Source organism: Erythrolamprus reginae, unplaced genomic scaffold (genome assembly GCF_031021105.1).
Source record: "Erythrolamprus reginae isolate rEryReg1 unplaced genomic scaffold, rEryReg1.hap1 scaffold_242, whole genome shotgun sequence".
NCBI lineage: Eukaryota > Metazoa > Chordata > Lepidosauria > Squamata > Dipsadidae > Erythrolamprus > Erythrolamprus reginae.
This window is the reverse complement of record NW_027248609.1, coordinates 21,655-37,343: the sequence shown is the minus strand read 5'-3', so window position 1 is coordinate 37,343 and position 15,689 is coordinate 21,655. Positions and strand designations below refer to the sequence as shown.

Here is a 15,689-nt window from a genome sequence, read left to right as displayed (position 1 = left end):
AAACCAAGGACCCCTCTGGGTGAAGAAATATTTCCCTTGATTTGTCCTCACTTTCCTACCTATGAGCTTTAGGGAGGGCCCCCCTTGTCCTAGTATTATGTGATAGAGAAAAGAATTTTTCTCTCTCCACCTTTTCTATCCCCTGCATGATTTTATACACTTCGATCAAGTCACCCCTTAAACGCCGTCTTTCAAGGCTGAAGAGACAAAGGCGTTGCAACCTGGTTTCATAAGGGAGGGGCTCCATTTCCTTGATCATCCTTGTTGCCCTTTTTTTGCACCTTTTCCAGTTCCATTATATCCTTCTTGAGGTGCGGTGACCAGAACTGTACACAGGACTCCAAGTGTGGTCTCACCATATTCTATCCTATCCTATTCTATTCTATTTCTATAGTAATCCCTCGCTACTTTGCGTTTCATCTTTTGCGGATTCGCTACTTCACGGGTTTTCAAAGGGGGCTTAAATCCATTAAATCCATTGAAAATTTTAAATCCATTAAAAATTCTTCTACAGTGCTACTGTACTCTATTAAAGAAACAGGTAGGATATCGCATGTAGTTCCAGCTGAGAAACATTATAGAATGACTGTTTAATGCAAAGGGTGGGGTTTTAAAAGTCCAAATACTCATTAAATACATTAAAAAAATATCTTTCCTCTACTTCGCGGAAATTCATTTTTTACGGATGGTCTTGGAACGCATCCCCCGCGAAAAATGAGGGATCACTGTATTCTGTACTCTCCCCTCCCCTCTCCTTTCTCTCCTCTCCCCTCCGTTCTCCCCCCTCCCCTCCCTTATTCTATTCTATTCTATTCTATCCCCTCCCATCCCCTCTCCTCTCCTCTTCTCTGTATTCCATTCCATGTGAATGGGGAATCCTGATTCACTCGACAACTGCGTTAGTAATATAACAATTGACTGATTCATTTAACGAATGTGACAAGAAAAGCCGCAAAATGGGGCAAAACCCGCTTAACAACCATCTCGCTTAACAACAGAAGTTTTTGTCTCAATTGTGGTTGCATGTCAAGGATTTGATCACAAATGGGACACATGGATTTCCGTTGCTAACCGAGGCAGTTGTTAAGTAGGTTGTGCCCAATTTTAGAAGCGTCCGTTAAGTGAATGACAGCCGTTGTTAAGTCAATCATGCTGTTGATTAACGAATCCGCCTTTCACCCTTGACTTTTGCTTATGGGAAGTTGGTTGGGAAGATCACAAATGATAATCACATGATCCCAGGATGTTGCAACCACCATTCATCCATGCTGATTGCGTAACAGCCAAAGTCGGATCACATAACCATTTCTTTCTTTCTTTCTTTCTTTCTTTCTTCTTTCTTTCTTTCTTTCTCTCTCTCTCTCTCTCTCTCTCTCTCTTCTCTCTCTTTCTCTCTTTCTCTCTTTCTCTCTTTCTCTCTTTCTCTCTCTCTTTCCTTCCTTCCTTCCTTCCTTCCTTCCTTCCTTCCTTCCTTCCTTCCTTCCTTCCTTCCTTCCTTCCTTCCTTCCTCCCTTTCCTTCTTCTCAGAGGAATGTAAAGAAGCCACTGTGAAAGCAAAACCAGGACTTCTGTGTTGAAAGAACAAGTTATTTCTAATAAAAACAGTTGGGTAACAAACCTTAAAAACTGGAAACGTGAACATTTAAATTCCTGAGTGTACAAAGGGTGGATCTACCGAGATTCATGTCCTGATCTTTAAAATGTAGATTTACAGAATTTGAATGCATATGGCAAGGGGAGAGGCATTTAAACAGGCATTTAAAACCATGCCTTTCTTAACAGAGAGCTTTTGTTCCGAGATTCTTATCGGCACCAAAAATAACTTTGGTTATTTATAGCACTGTCACTTGCAGAGAACAACCTCTCCATCAAATCCGGAGATTGAAAAATGGGAGTTTTGCAAATTCTGCATTTAAGAAAATGGGGGTTTGGCCCAAGTCTCTTAGCGTATATAATTTCAAAATAAGGTGAATCACATGCCTCTCTTTTCTCTTCTGCCATCCAAAGAAAAAACTAATTTATATTAGGAAGAAATACTTTCTCTCTTTGCTCTGGAGCATTTTCCTTCTCCCAGCTGCCCATCGGATTTGTGAAATAATTCCTATTTGTGAATGGTGTGTGTGCCTAGACATTGCAAGATGTTTTATCTGTGGCCTCATTGGATATGCGACATGGGCCCAACCCGCCCCCCCCTCCTTCCCTGGGTTATCAATTGGTCCATTGTAGTAAATGTGGGTTTTGTAAGCTGTGAGAATTTAGGCACACAAAGAGATGTACTCTTTGCAAAAGAACACTGGCTACTCGGTGCCCAGAATAAACACTGTAATTACAGTTAATGACCCAAGGTAACCTTTTGGTTTGTGATAGTGGCCGTTGCTGCTGTTGCAAGCAGAGGTTATAGCCAGATAGAAACATAGAAGTCTGACGGCAGAAAAAGACCTCATGGTCCATCTAGTCTGCCCTTATACTATTTTCTGTATTTTATCTTAGGATGGATCTATGTTTATCCCAGGCATGTTTAAAATCAGTGACTGTGGATTTACCAACCACGTCTGCTGGAAGTTTGTTCCAAGGATCTACTACTCTTTCAGTCAAATAATATTTTCTCATATTTGCTTTTGATCTTTCCCCCAACTAACTTCAGATTGTGTCCGCTTGTTCTTGTGTTCACTTTCCTATTAAAAACACTTCCCTCCTGAACCCCCAATGTGAACTCAATCTGTATAGTCTGGAGGGCAGAAGGAAAAGGGAGGACATGATCGAAACATTTAAATATATTAAAGGGTTAAATAAGGTCCAGGAGGGAAGTGTTTTCAATAGGAAAGTGAACACAAGAACAAGGGAACACAATCTGAAGTTCGTTGGGGGAAAGTTCAGAAGCAACATAAGAAAATATTATTTTACTGAAAGAGTAGTAGATCCTTGGAACAAACTTCCAGCAGACGTGGTTGGTCAATCCACAGTCACTGAATTTAAACATGCCTGGGACAAACACAGGTCCATCCTAAGATAAAATACAGGAAATAGTACAAGGGCAGACTAGTTGCCCTGGGAGGTCTTTTTCTGCCGTCAATCTTCTATGTTTCTATGTTTTGTGTTTGCAGCTGTGCTTTGGTGGCCTCACACTCCACAGGCTAATGTCTTTTTTTTATCTAATGTTTTGATCAGAAACGGTTTATTTGTTTGGCGGCTGGGACGGGACGCAAGATCTGGCGGACTTCTGGGCGTACAGCGTGAAGGAAAACCAGTGGACATGTATATCCAGAGACACTGAAAAAGAGGCAAGTGTTTTTCCCCCACCCCTCATTTCCCGAGGAGCGTGCTGTGTAATCCAAGCCGGGGGTTGGCTCGGATAACCCAATTTTTGTCTGCAATCCCCAAGTTACCATGGCACATTCTCCCTTTTACCATGGCACATTCTCCTGGGAGGAAACAGGGCCGGAAAAGGCGGGGAGAAGCTTCTGTGGGGCCTCTCCAAGAATCTCCTGGGAGGAAACAGGGCTGGAAAAGGCAGGGAGAAGCCTCCGTGGGGCCACTCTAGGAATCTCCTGGGAGGAAACAGGGCTGGAAAAGGCAGGGAGAAGCCTCCGTGGGGCCACTCTAGGAATCTCCTGGGAGGAAACAGGGCCAGGAAAAGGTGGGGAGAAGCCTCCGTGGGGCCACTCTAGGAATCTCCTGGGAGGAAACAGGGCTGGAAAAGGCAGGGAGAAGCCTCCGTGGGGCCACTCTAGGAATCTCCTGGGAGGAAACAGGGCCAGGAAAAGGTGGGGAGAAGCCTCCGTGGGGCCACTCTAGGAATCTCCTGGGAGGAAACAGGGCTGGAAAAGGTGGGGAGAAGCCTCCGTGGGGCCACTCTAGGAATCTCCTGGGAGGAAACAGGGCTGGAAAAGGTGGGGAGAAGCCTCTGTGGGGCCTCTCTAGGAATCTCCTGGGAGGAAACAGGGCCTCCACCCTCCCTGTGGTTTCCCCAATCACGCACATTATTTGCTTTTACATTGATTCCTATGGGAAAAATCGCTTCTTCTTACAAACTTTTGTACTTAAGAACCTGGTCACGGAATGAATGAAGTTCGCAAATAGAGGTACCACTGTATTACCATATAAGGTAAAAAGTACAATGTAAGCATGTTAATGCTGAGTCGTAGGGTATGAACTGCAACCTGATTGGGCCAGAGCATTATAAGATGCAAATCAACTTTATCATGAATGTCTGTTGTTGAGTTTGCTGTTGTTTGCTGTTGATGGTGGCGGTTGTTAGTTGGCTGGCTGGAGCAGTGTGAGCATGAGTTAAATATTGAGTAGAGTAGTAGAGAGATACGGAGAAACCTGGATTGGTTTAGTATTTATTTGTAAGTGAGCTTTATGGCTAAAGTAAAGTTCCTGTAAACAGAAGACAAAGACAGAAGATATTTTGCTCTGAAGAGTAAGACTATTTATTGTTTTCTGCAAACGTGTCTTCGTCATTTATCTGAACTGGTTCACTTAATTGCCACATTATATTCTGGTATCTTACCAAGTCCTCCCGCGTAGCTCTGTATATATATCCAGACAAAGTCACGTCCTTTTTTTTGCATCTCCCCCCCCCCCCCATTGCCTTTCATAAGAGTTGATGGAAAGGTTGGCAGTTCCGTTGCTGAAAATAAACAAAGATACTTTGGCAGAACAGAATGAAGCAAAGAAATTAAAAAAAACAACAACAAAGCGAAACGAAAAAACCCAAACATGTTTTAATGGAAGTTTTGGAACCGATGGGAGAGTTGGGCCCAGCACACTATGCTGGGCTTCATCAAATATCTATGCAGAGAAAACATTAAGCTAAATCTTTTTGGTCTAAGGGTCTAAGGACGGTGATAGTGAACCTTTTTTGGTTCGTGTGCCAAAAGGGGAGCATAGAGCAGTGGTGGGTTTCTACCGGTGCACTATAGAGCCCCTACATGGCTCAGGGCCAGACTATTTACAGGACCGTCTCCTGCCGCATACCTCCCAGAGACCAACTTAGGCGTCCTCCTCGATCCACAGAGACCAACTTGGGCGTCCTCCTCGATCCACAGCTCACATTAGAGAAACATCTTTCAGCTGTGGAGAGGGGGGCGTTTGCCCAGGTTCGCCTGGTGCACCACTTGTGGCCCTATCTAGACCGGGACTCACTGCTCACACTCTCTCATGCCCTCATCACCTCGAGGTTCAACTACTGTAATGCTCTCTGCATGGGGCTACCTTTGAAGAGTGTTCGGAAACTTCAGATCGTGCAGAATGCAGCTGTGAGAGCAATCATGGGCTTCCCCAAATACGCCCATGTTACACCAACACTCCGCAGTTTGCATTGGTTGCCGATCAGTTTCCGGTCACAATTCAAAGTGTTGGTTATGATCTATAAAGCCTTTCATGGCATCGGACCAGAATACCTCCGGGACCGCCTTCTGCCGCACGAATCCCAGCGACCGGTTAGGTCCCACAGAGTTGGACTTCTCTGGGTCCCGTCAACTAAACAATGTCGTTTGGCGGGACCCAGGAGAAGAGCCTTCTCTGTGGCGGCCCCGACCCTCTGGAACCAGCTCCTCCCCAGATATCAGAGTTGCCCCCACCCTCCTTGCCTTTCGCAAGCTCCTTAAAACCCAGCTCTGTTGCCAGGCATGGGGGAATTGAAATTTTCCCTTCTCCCTAGGCTTATAGAATTTATACATGGTATGCTTGTATGTATGATTGGTTCTTTAAATTGGGTATTTAAAGATTATTTTTAATATTAGATTTCTTTACATTGTCTTTTTTATTGTTGTTAGCCGCCCCGAGTCTTCGGAGAGGGGCGGCATACAAATCTAATAAATAAATAAATAAAAGCTGACAGAGTTGGCCTTCTCCGGGTCCCGTCGACTAAACAATGTAGGTTGACGGGACCATGGGGGAGGGCCTTCTCTGTGGCTGCCCCGGCTCTATGGAACCAACTACCCTCCCAATGTGCGTACTACTCCCACCCTACCAGCCTTCCGCAAGGCCACAAAGACCTGGCTATCGCAATACCTATACCTATTGCCTTGTAAGCCTGTTGCCCCCAACAATCTGGGTCCTCATTTTATCAACCTTGGAAGGATGGACGGCTGATTGAGCCTCCTGAGATTCGATCTGCCAAACTGCTGGCAGCTGGTGATCAGCAGAAGTAGCTGGCAGTACTGCACTCTAACCCCTGCGACACCGAGGCTCTTGTCCCCTAGTTAGGGCTAAGGAGGAAAAAAATCTTTGGAGGGAGCAGCAATGAAACCAAGCCTGCAAAGACTTAGGTCTAGAAAAAAACTTTGCAGAGAGTAGCAATAAAAAAATTCTGCAAGCCGGGAAAATCATTAGCTGGGAAAAAAGCTATATTCTGAGTATAAGATGCACCCAAATTTTCAGCCTCTTTTAGGAGGGGGAAAGGTGAGTCCTATAGTTCTAAAAATACAATTATTTCTCAAAGCTGTTGTAATTTCAAACAATCACTGAACAAATAGTTTTAAGGGCTACCTGTAACTACATATTTGCTTCATAGAAACATAGAAGACTGGCGGCAGAAAAAGACCTCATGGTCCATCTAGTCTGCCATTATACTATTTTCTGTATTTTATCTTACGATGGATCTATGTTTATCCCAGGCATGTTTAAATTCAGTTACTGTGGATTTATCTACCACGTCTGCTGGAAGTTTGTTCCAAGGATCTGTTACTCTTTCAGTAAAATAATATTTTCTCACGTTGCTTTTGATCTTTCCTCCAACTAACTTCAGATTGTGTCCCCTTGTTCTTGGGTTCACTTTCCTATTAACAACACTTCCCTCCTGGACCTTATTTAACCCTTTAACATATTTAAATGTTTCTATCATGTCTCCCCTTGTTATTCTGTCCTCCAGACTATACAGATGGAGTTCATGAAGTCTGCCAATACAATACTCAGATTGAGGATTCCTTTTCCCCAAGTGCATTATTTTACATTTGGAAACATTAAACTGCAGTTTCCATTGCTTTGACCATTTATCTAGTAAAGCTAAATCATTTACCATATTACAGACCTCTCCAGGAATATCAACCCTATTGCACACTTTAGAGTCATCGGCAAATAGGCAAATGTTCCCTACCAAACCTTCCCCTATGTCACTCACAAACATATTAAAAAGAATAGGACCCAAAACAGCTTCGTTTTTCTGTATTCGTTATGTTTATACACCTCTGGATTTAACCAGGCTCGCTCCTAGCAGTTACTAACAACACAAAACCCTCCAATAAGGACACACTACCTTAAATGTAGGAAGTATATCAGTGATTATTTATTTTCCCCAAAGCAGAAATTGTACCTGTCTCTTACAAACACAAGTGCGTGGAGTCCTACTTAAACATCTTGCGTAGAGCAGGTGACTTTTCTGATCCGTAATTAAAATCGGAGACAAAGTGATCACAGTCAAAGCCAGATAAATCATTTCCTGAATTCAGATGTTTTGCAATATTGCTGCAAAGGAAAAAGCAGGATGTTCACGAACCGAGCTGTTAAGAAGAACACTCTGTGAATTCTCTGTGTTGACGGTTTTGTTGAAATACAAAGTAATTTCATGATGTACAAGGGCCAAAAAAGTGTCTCTGGTTATCTGGGAGAAAGGCTAATGAATATTACAGCAATAGCTTCTGAATAAACCAGGAGATAGTACTCTAAGCCGCCCAGAGTCCAATTGGAATCCAAATCCAAAAAATAAAAGATTCTCTAAAAAGGACTGTGTTATAGAAACATAGAAGTCTGACAGCAGAAAAAGACCTCATGGTCCATCTAGTCTGACCTTATACTATTTCCTGTATTTTATCTTACAATGGATATATGTTTATCCCAGGCATGTTTAAATTCAGTGACTGTGGATTTACCAACCACGTCTGCTGGAAGTTTGTTCCAAGGATCTACTACTCTCTCAGTAAAATAATATTTTCTCATGTTGCTTTTGATCTTTCCCCCAACTAACTTCAGATTGTGCCCCCTTGTTCTTGTGTTCACTTTCCTATTAAAAACACTTCCCTCCTGGACCTTATTTAACCCTTTAATATATTTAAAGGTTTCGATCATGTCCCCCCTTTCCCTTCTGTCCTCCAGACTATACAGATTGAGTTCATAAAGTCTTTCCTGATACGTTTTATGCTTAAGACCTTCCACCATTCTGGTAGCCCGTCTTTGGACCTGTTCAATTTTGTCAATATCTTTTTGTAGGTGAGGTCTCCAGAACTGAACACAGTATTATTCCAGATGTGGTCTCACCAGCGCTCTGTATAGCAGGATCGCAATCTCCCTCTTCCTGCTTGTTATACCTCTAGTTATGCAGCCAAGCATCCTACTTGCTTTTCTTACCGTCCGACCATACATATGTCACATGTTTTTTTGCTGAATTTGAAAATTAAGGGAGACTAGGATAGATCTATTTCAGCCTTATTTTGGCCTCATCAGCTAGCCATACCCACTGGGACTTGAACCTGCAACCTTTGCCTTGTAAGGCAGAGAATTATCCTCTAGGCTACAGTATCCAATCCCTTCAGCTCTGCACCAGGGAAGAGTTACATATTTTTGTGTCGAATCACCCTGGTGTATCGAAGGAACATCACAGCTCCTTATTTGCTTCTCGGCCCAACCCTATATATATATGACAGTCTTGGTATATTCGGGTTTCTTCCCGTGTAGGATTTGGAAATTTCTGGCGACGTTTTGACGAGGTCCCACTCGTCATCTTCAGGCTGGTGTTTCTGTCCTTGTTCTAGGGCGAACACAGCTGTGTTTGAAAATTTGAAAATTAAGGGAGACTGGGATAGATCTACATATATATATACAGTATACAGGGTTCCCTCGATTTTCGCAGGGGATGCGATCCAAGACCGCCCGCGAAAGTCGAATTTCCGCGAAGTAGAGATGCGGAAGTAAATACACTATTTTTGGCTATGAACAGTATCACAAGCCATCCCATAACACTTTAACACCCCTAAACTGCAATTTCTCATTCCCTTAGCAACCATTTAGATTATTATTCACCATGTTTATTTATTAAAGTTTATTTTAAAAAATATTTATTAAAGGTGGACGAAAGTTTGGTGATGACGTATGACGTCATCGGGCGGGAAAAACCCGTGGTATAGGGAAAAAACCCGCAAAGTATTTTTTTAATTAATATTTTTGAAAAACCCTGGTATAGCCGTTTCGCGAAGTTCGAACCCGTGAAAATCGAGGGACCACTGTATTTATATTTATTAGATTTGTGTGCTGCCCCTCTCTGAAGACTCGGGGCGGCTCACAACAATAAAAACAGTACAAATCCAATAGTTAAAAGCAGGGGTCCCCAAACTTTTTACACAGGGGGCCAGTTCACTGTCCCTCGGACTGTTGGAGGGCCGGACTATTAAAAAAACCTATGAACAAGTCCCTATGCACACTGCACATACCTTATTTTAAAGTAAAAAACAAAATGGAAACGTACTATTTAGAGTGGGGGGGGGGGGAAGAAGTCTGAAATTTATATATGTTTATGTTTTGTTTTTAATTTTCTTTTGTTAACATCTGATTGGCTATACAAGTTTTTCTTGGCTTATAGAAAAATGTATAAAGAAAGATGGAAGCACTTTGGCATAATGGTTAATAAGTTAGAAATGTAATTGGTGTTGTACTTTTTAAAGGAGGGAATTTAATTAAAAGAAAATGAATGTAACTGGATGACAAAATTAGAAAAAAAACTTTTGCAACTGTTTTGATCATTGATATTAGTTACTAACAAAATACTGCATTTTATTCATGAAAATTAGATGTGCTTCTGTCACTCACCTGCGGGCCGGATAAATGGCCTCAGCGGGCCGCATGTGGCCCGCGGGCCATAGTTTGGGGACTGCTGGTTGAAAGTATTTAAAAACCCCTGATATAAAAGCAATCATATCTCTCATACAAACCATTGCATAAAATGGAACCAGCTGTCTGCAAGGAGAATCAATCCTTCCATTCAGTCAGAGCTGAAGAACCTTTTTGGAGGAGAAGCAAAATGTCCTCAAAACAAAACAAGAAAGTTGCCTCTTTTGGGACAACCACAACCTACACAGCTGAGAATCCCATAGACATTTCCTCTCTAAAGCTTCCTGGTTAGATTTCTCCAAAGCGTGAGCGTGTAGCATCCCAGAACACATTAAAAATGCATAGCTTGGATCGTCTCTTCCGTTAGCTTTGTAGCACGGACGCACAATTAAAAGCTTGCTTCCAAAATTAGGACAGGAGTTATTGTCCCAGGTGTGATTGTGTACAAAATTTTCAGCTTTACTGCTGTTTACCCAAATAGCTACCTGGGGCTAAATAAATTTTTTAAAGTGCTCATTGTCACTGTCCAACATAGAAAAGTTTTCCGGCCCATTCATAAGCTGCCTTATGAATGTAGTGATTTCTGACAGTCTCCAAATGGGTGAACAGTGCAGTCAGGTGGTAGGGAAAGCAAGTAGGATGCTTGGCTGCATAGCTTGAGGTATAACAAGCAGGAAGAGGGAGATTATGATCCCGCTATATAGAGCGCTGGTGAGACCATATTTCGAATACTGTGCTCAGTTCTGGAGACCTTGCCTACAAGAAGATATTGACAAAATTGAAGGGGTCCAAAGATGGGCTACAAGAATGGTGGAGGGTCTTAAGCATAAAACGTATCAGGAAAGACTTCATGAACTCCATCTGTAGAGTCTGGAGGACAGAAGGAAAAGGGGGGACATGATCGAAACATTTAAATATGTTAAATAAGGTCCAGGAGGGAAGTGTTTTTAATAGGAAAGTGAACACAAGAACAAGGGGGCACAATCTGAAGTTAGTTGGGGGAAAGATCAAAAGCAACGTGAGAAAATATTATTTGACTGAAAGAGTAGTAGATCCTTGGAACAAACTTCCAGCAGACGTGGTTGATAAATCCACAGTCACTGAATTTAAACATGCCTGGGATAAACATATATCCATCCTAAGATAAAATACAGGAAATAGTATAAGGGCAGACTAGATGGACCATGAGGTCTTTTTCTGCCATCAGACTTCTATGTTTCCATGTTTCTATGCCTTCCTTTGCCCAGCTAGTTACTAGAATAACATAAGCCAAAATATTTGTCAAGCCGGTGCAGAAGTTGTGATAGAATAAATGGCTTGTCATACTATCCATAGGAGGCCTGATGTTGATGGGAACTTGGGAGGGGTGATTTTCATGAGAAGCAGCCACAAAGCATTCTTTGGAGTGGTTCAAGGCTATCCTATGCTCACCCAGCTGGGCGGAAGCGGAAGGAGGACTTATTTATTTATTTATTAGATTTGTATGCCGCCCCTCTCTGTAGACTCAGATTGTGCCACGCTGGCACAATCTGAGTGGACAACGTGACAGGTTTGTGGGTGGGGGTCAAGGGATGTGAACTTTCAAGTGGGTGGGAAAAGAGCTGGGGTGGCGCAGCAGGTAGAGTGCTGTACTGCAGGCCACTGAAGCTGACTGAAGATCTGAAGGTCAGCGGTTCAAATCTCATCCCTGACTCAAGGTTGACTCAGCCTTCCATCCTTCCGAGGTGGGTCAAATGAGGACCCGGATTGTGGGGGCAATAGCCTGGCTCTGTTAAGAAGTGCTATTGCTAACATGTTGTAAGCCGCCCTGAGTCTAAGGAGAAGGGCAGCATAAAAATCGAATAAATAAATAAATAAATAAAATTAATAATACACTCGGAGTCAGGTTTCCCCAGTGTAGGTGCCAGGATGGCTCTGGCAATAAATTGGAACTTTGAGGAATACTTTGACTTGGACTCTGATTGATTGATTGATTGGATTTATATGGCGCCCCTCTCCGTGGTCTTTATTTATTTATTAGATTTGTATGCCGCCCCTCTCCGAAGACTCGGGACTTGGGGCGGCTTACAACATTTTGATTAAAAAAAGATACAATATATAAAACATCTCTAAGCCAATTAATATAATAGTTAATTTAAAAATTATCTTAAAAACTAAACATTTAAAACCAAACAGTCACACGCGTACTATCACATTGAATACCTTCATTGGGCCAGGTCAAGAAATGTCCTAAGGATGAATCTTCCAGGGTTTTCCACCAGGTTTCAGTGATTCCGAGTTTTGCTTCTGTTAAAAACCTCTGCGCCTCAATCTGGCTCTAGCAAACTTCAACACGATGTTGTGTTTTTCCAGCCTCCTCCCTTTGTACGGGGAAGAGCAGAAGGCGAATGAGATCATCGCCCTCACGTTAAACAGCATCGTTCTCGTCTGCCGGTTTTCCCCAAAGAGAGTTTTAGGTTGACGGAAGATCTGAAAAATATTTCTGACAGGAGCGATCTGCGGCTTTCCTTTTGGAAAATAAAAATGCCAGCGGGAATTAACGATTTTTCCGTTTATCGCACAAAACGAACGCTACAAGAACACCCCCCACCCACCCCCGTTTTCCCCGTGTGAGTTTCAGGTGGGAAGACGGCCGAATGCCGGGTTCTGCGCGGTCCCGGTTCTCCCTTTGTGAACTGTAAGCCTGAGCCCGTTTCCCTTGCTCTCCTTCTCGCTCCAGAATGGTCCGACGGCTCGGTCCTGTCACAAGATGTGCATCGACATCCAGCGAAGGCAGATCTACACCTTGGGGCGTTACCTGGATTCCTCTGTGAGGAACAGCAAATCCCTGAAAAGCGACTTCTATCGCTACGACATCGACACGAACACCTGGATGTTGCTGAGCGAAGATACGGCCGCTGACGGAGGCCCCAAGCTTGTGTTCGACCATCAGGTCAGTGTCATTCACACTGCAGGCTGAAGAGGGTAGGGTAGGGTAGGGTTGGGTGGAATGGAATGGAATAGAATATGGGGAGGAATAGAATAGAATCTTTGTTGAGAATAGCATAGCATAGAATAGAATATTGAGAATAGAATAGAATATAGAGGAGAAATGGGATGGGATGGAATGCAAAGAGAATGGAATAGAATAGAATAGAAAGGAGGAATAGAATAGAATAGAATATTGAGAATAGCATAGAATAGAATAGAATATGGGGCAGGAATAGAATAGAATAGAATATGGAGCAGGAATAGAATTGAATAAAATATAAAGGAGGAATAGAATAGAATAGAATATTGAGAATAGCATAGAATAGAATAGAATATGGGGCAGGAATAGAATAGAATATAAAGGAGGAATAGAATATAATAGAATCTTTATTGAGAATTGCATAGAATAGAATATGGAGCAGGAATAGAATAGAATAGAATATAAAGGAGGAATAGAATAGAATAGAATATTGAGAATAGCATAGAATAGAATAGAATATGGGGCAGGAATAGAATAGAATAGAATATGGAGCAGGAATAGAATTGAATAAAATATAAAGGAGGAATAGAATAGAATAGAATATTGAGAATAGCATAGAATAGAATATGGAGCAGGAATAGAATAGAATAGAATATAAAGGAGGAATAGAATAGAATAGAATATTGAGAATAGCATAGAATAGAATAGAATATGGAGCAGGAATAGAATAGAATATGGAGCAGGAATAGAATAGAATATGGAGCAGGAATAGAATAGAATAGAATATGGAGCAGGAATAGAATAGAATAGAATAGAATAGGGAGCAGGAATAGAATAGAATAGAATATGGAGCAGGAATAGAATTGAATAAAATATAAAGGAGGAATAGAATAGAATAGAATAGAATATTGAGAATAGCATAGAATAGAATATGGAGCAGGAATAGAATAGAATATAAAGGAGGAATAGAATAGAATATTGAGAATAGTATAGAATAGAATAGAATATGGAGCAGGAATAGAATAGAATATGGAGCAGGAATAGAATAGAATATGGAGCAGGAATAGAATAGAATAGAATATGGAGCAGGAATAGAATAGAATAGAATATGGAGCAGGAATAGAATAGAATAGAATATGGAGCAGGAATAGAATAGAATAGAATATGGAGCAGGAATAGAATAGAATAGAATATGGAGCAGGAATAGAATAGAATATAAAGGAGGAATAGAATATAATAGAATCTTTATTGAGAATTGCATAGAATAGAATATGGAGCAGGAATAGAATAGAATAGAATAGAATATAAAGGAGGAATAGAATAGAATAGAATATTGAGAATAGCATAGAATAGAATAGAATATGGGGCAGGAATAGAATAGAATAGAATATGGAGCAGAAATAGAATTGAATAAAATATAAAGGAGGAATAGAATAGAATAGAATATTGAGAATAGCATAGAATAGAATATGGAGCAGGAATAGAATAGAATAGAATATAAAGGAGGAATAGAATAGAATAGAATATTGAGAATAGCATAGAATAGAATAGAATATGGAGCAGGAATAGAATAGAATATGGAGCAGGAATAGAATAGAATATGGAGCAGGAATAGAATAAAATAGAATATGGAGCAGGAATAGAATAGAATAGAATAGAATAGGGAGCAGGAATAGAATAGAATATGGAGCAGGAATAGAATTGAATAAAATATAAAGGAGGAATAGAATAGAATAGAATAGAATATTGAGAATAGCATAGAATAGAATATGGAGCAGGAATAGAATAGAATAGAATATAAAGGAGGAATAGAATAGAATAGAATATTGAGAATAGTATAGAATAGAATAGAATATGGAGCAGGAATAGAATAGAATATGGAGCAGGAATAGAATAGAATAGAATATGGAGCAGGAATAGAATAGAATAGAATATGGAGCAGGAATAGAATAGAATAGAATCTTTATTGAGAATAGCATAGCATAGAATAGAATATAGAGGAGAAATGGGATGGAATGGAATGCAAATAGAATGGAATGGAATAGAATAGAATATAGAGGGGGAATAGAATAGAATAGAATATGGGGCAGGAATAGAATAGAATCTTTATTGAGAATAGAATAGCATAGAATAGAATAGAATATTGAGAACAGCATAGAATAGAATTTTTATTGACAATAGAATGGAATAGAATATTGAGAATAGAATAGAATATAGATGAGAAATAGGATGGGATGGAATGGAATGCAAAGAGAAGAGAAGAGAAGCCAAAGGAGGGATATATACTATTGTATAGGACAGGACAGGACAGAATAGAATAGAATTTTATTGGCCAAGTGTGATTGGACACACAAGGAATTTGTTTAGGTACATATGCTCTCAGTGTACATAAAAGTATGGCTGACCGGGGAATTCTGGGAGTTGAAGTCCACAGGTCTTAAAGTTGACAAAATTGGACACTGCTGATTTAAACCGTAATATTTGTTTTTTAAAGACTTGCTTTTTTCGTATCAAGCCGTATTTGTTAAAATAAAAATGCCTCCTGTTTATTGCAGATGTGCATGGATTCAGAGAAACACATGATCTACACCTTCGGGGGAAGGATTTTGACGTGTAATGGCAGCGTGGACGACAGCCGGGCCAGTGAACCGCAATTCAGCGGCCTTTTTGCTTTTGACTGTCAGTGCCGGATATGGAAACTCTTGCGAGAAGATTCGTGTAATGCTGGGCCCGAAGACGTCCAGTCCAGAATAGGACACTGCATGTTATTCCATTCGGTAAGGTCCAACCCTCTGTGGGACGGCTTACGCTTCCGTAATATGTTTGTGAGTGACATAGGGGAAGGTTTGGTAGGGAAGGTTTCCCTATTTGCCGATGACTCTAAAGTGTGCAATAGGGTTGGTATTCCTGGAGG

General features: G+C 41.2%; 1 protein-coding gene across 1 annotated transcript in view; it reads left to right on the top strand.

Moving 5' to 3' along the window:
• Window positions 1–15,689, top strand: part of LOC139156045 (muskelin) — a gene marked incomplete at its 3' end in the record, with an annotated part of 63,950 nt that overhangs the window by 28,328 nt on the left and 19,933 nt on the right. The window contains exons 9-11 of the mRNA XM_070731391.1: window positions 3,169–3,281; window positions 12,545–12,757; window positions 15,331–15,552. Coding sequence (XP_070587492.1) covers window positions 3,169–3,281; window positions 12,545–12,757; window positions 15,331–15,552 — 548 coding nt within the window. The remainder of the gene's footprint in view (window positions 1–3,168; window positions 3,282–12,544; window positions 12,758–15,330; window positions 15,553–15,689) is intronic.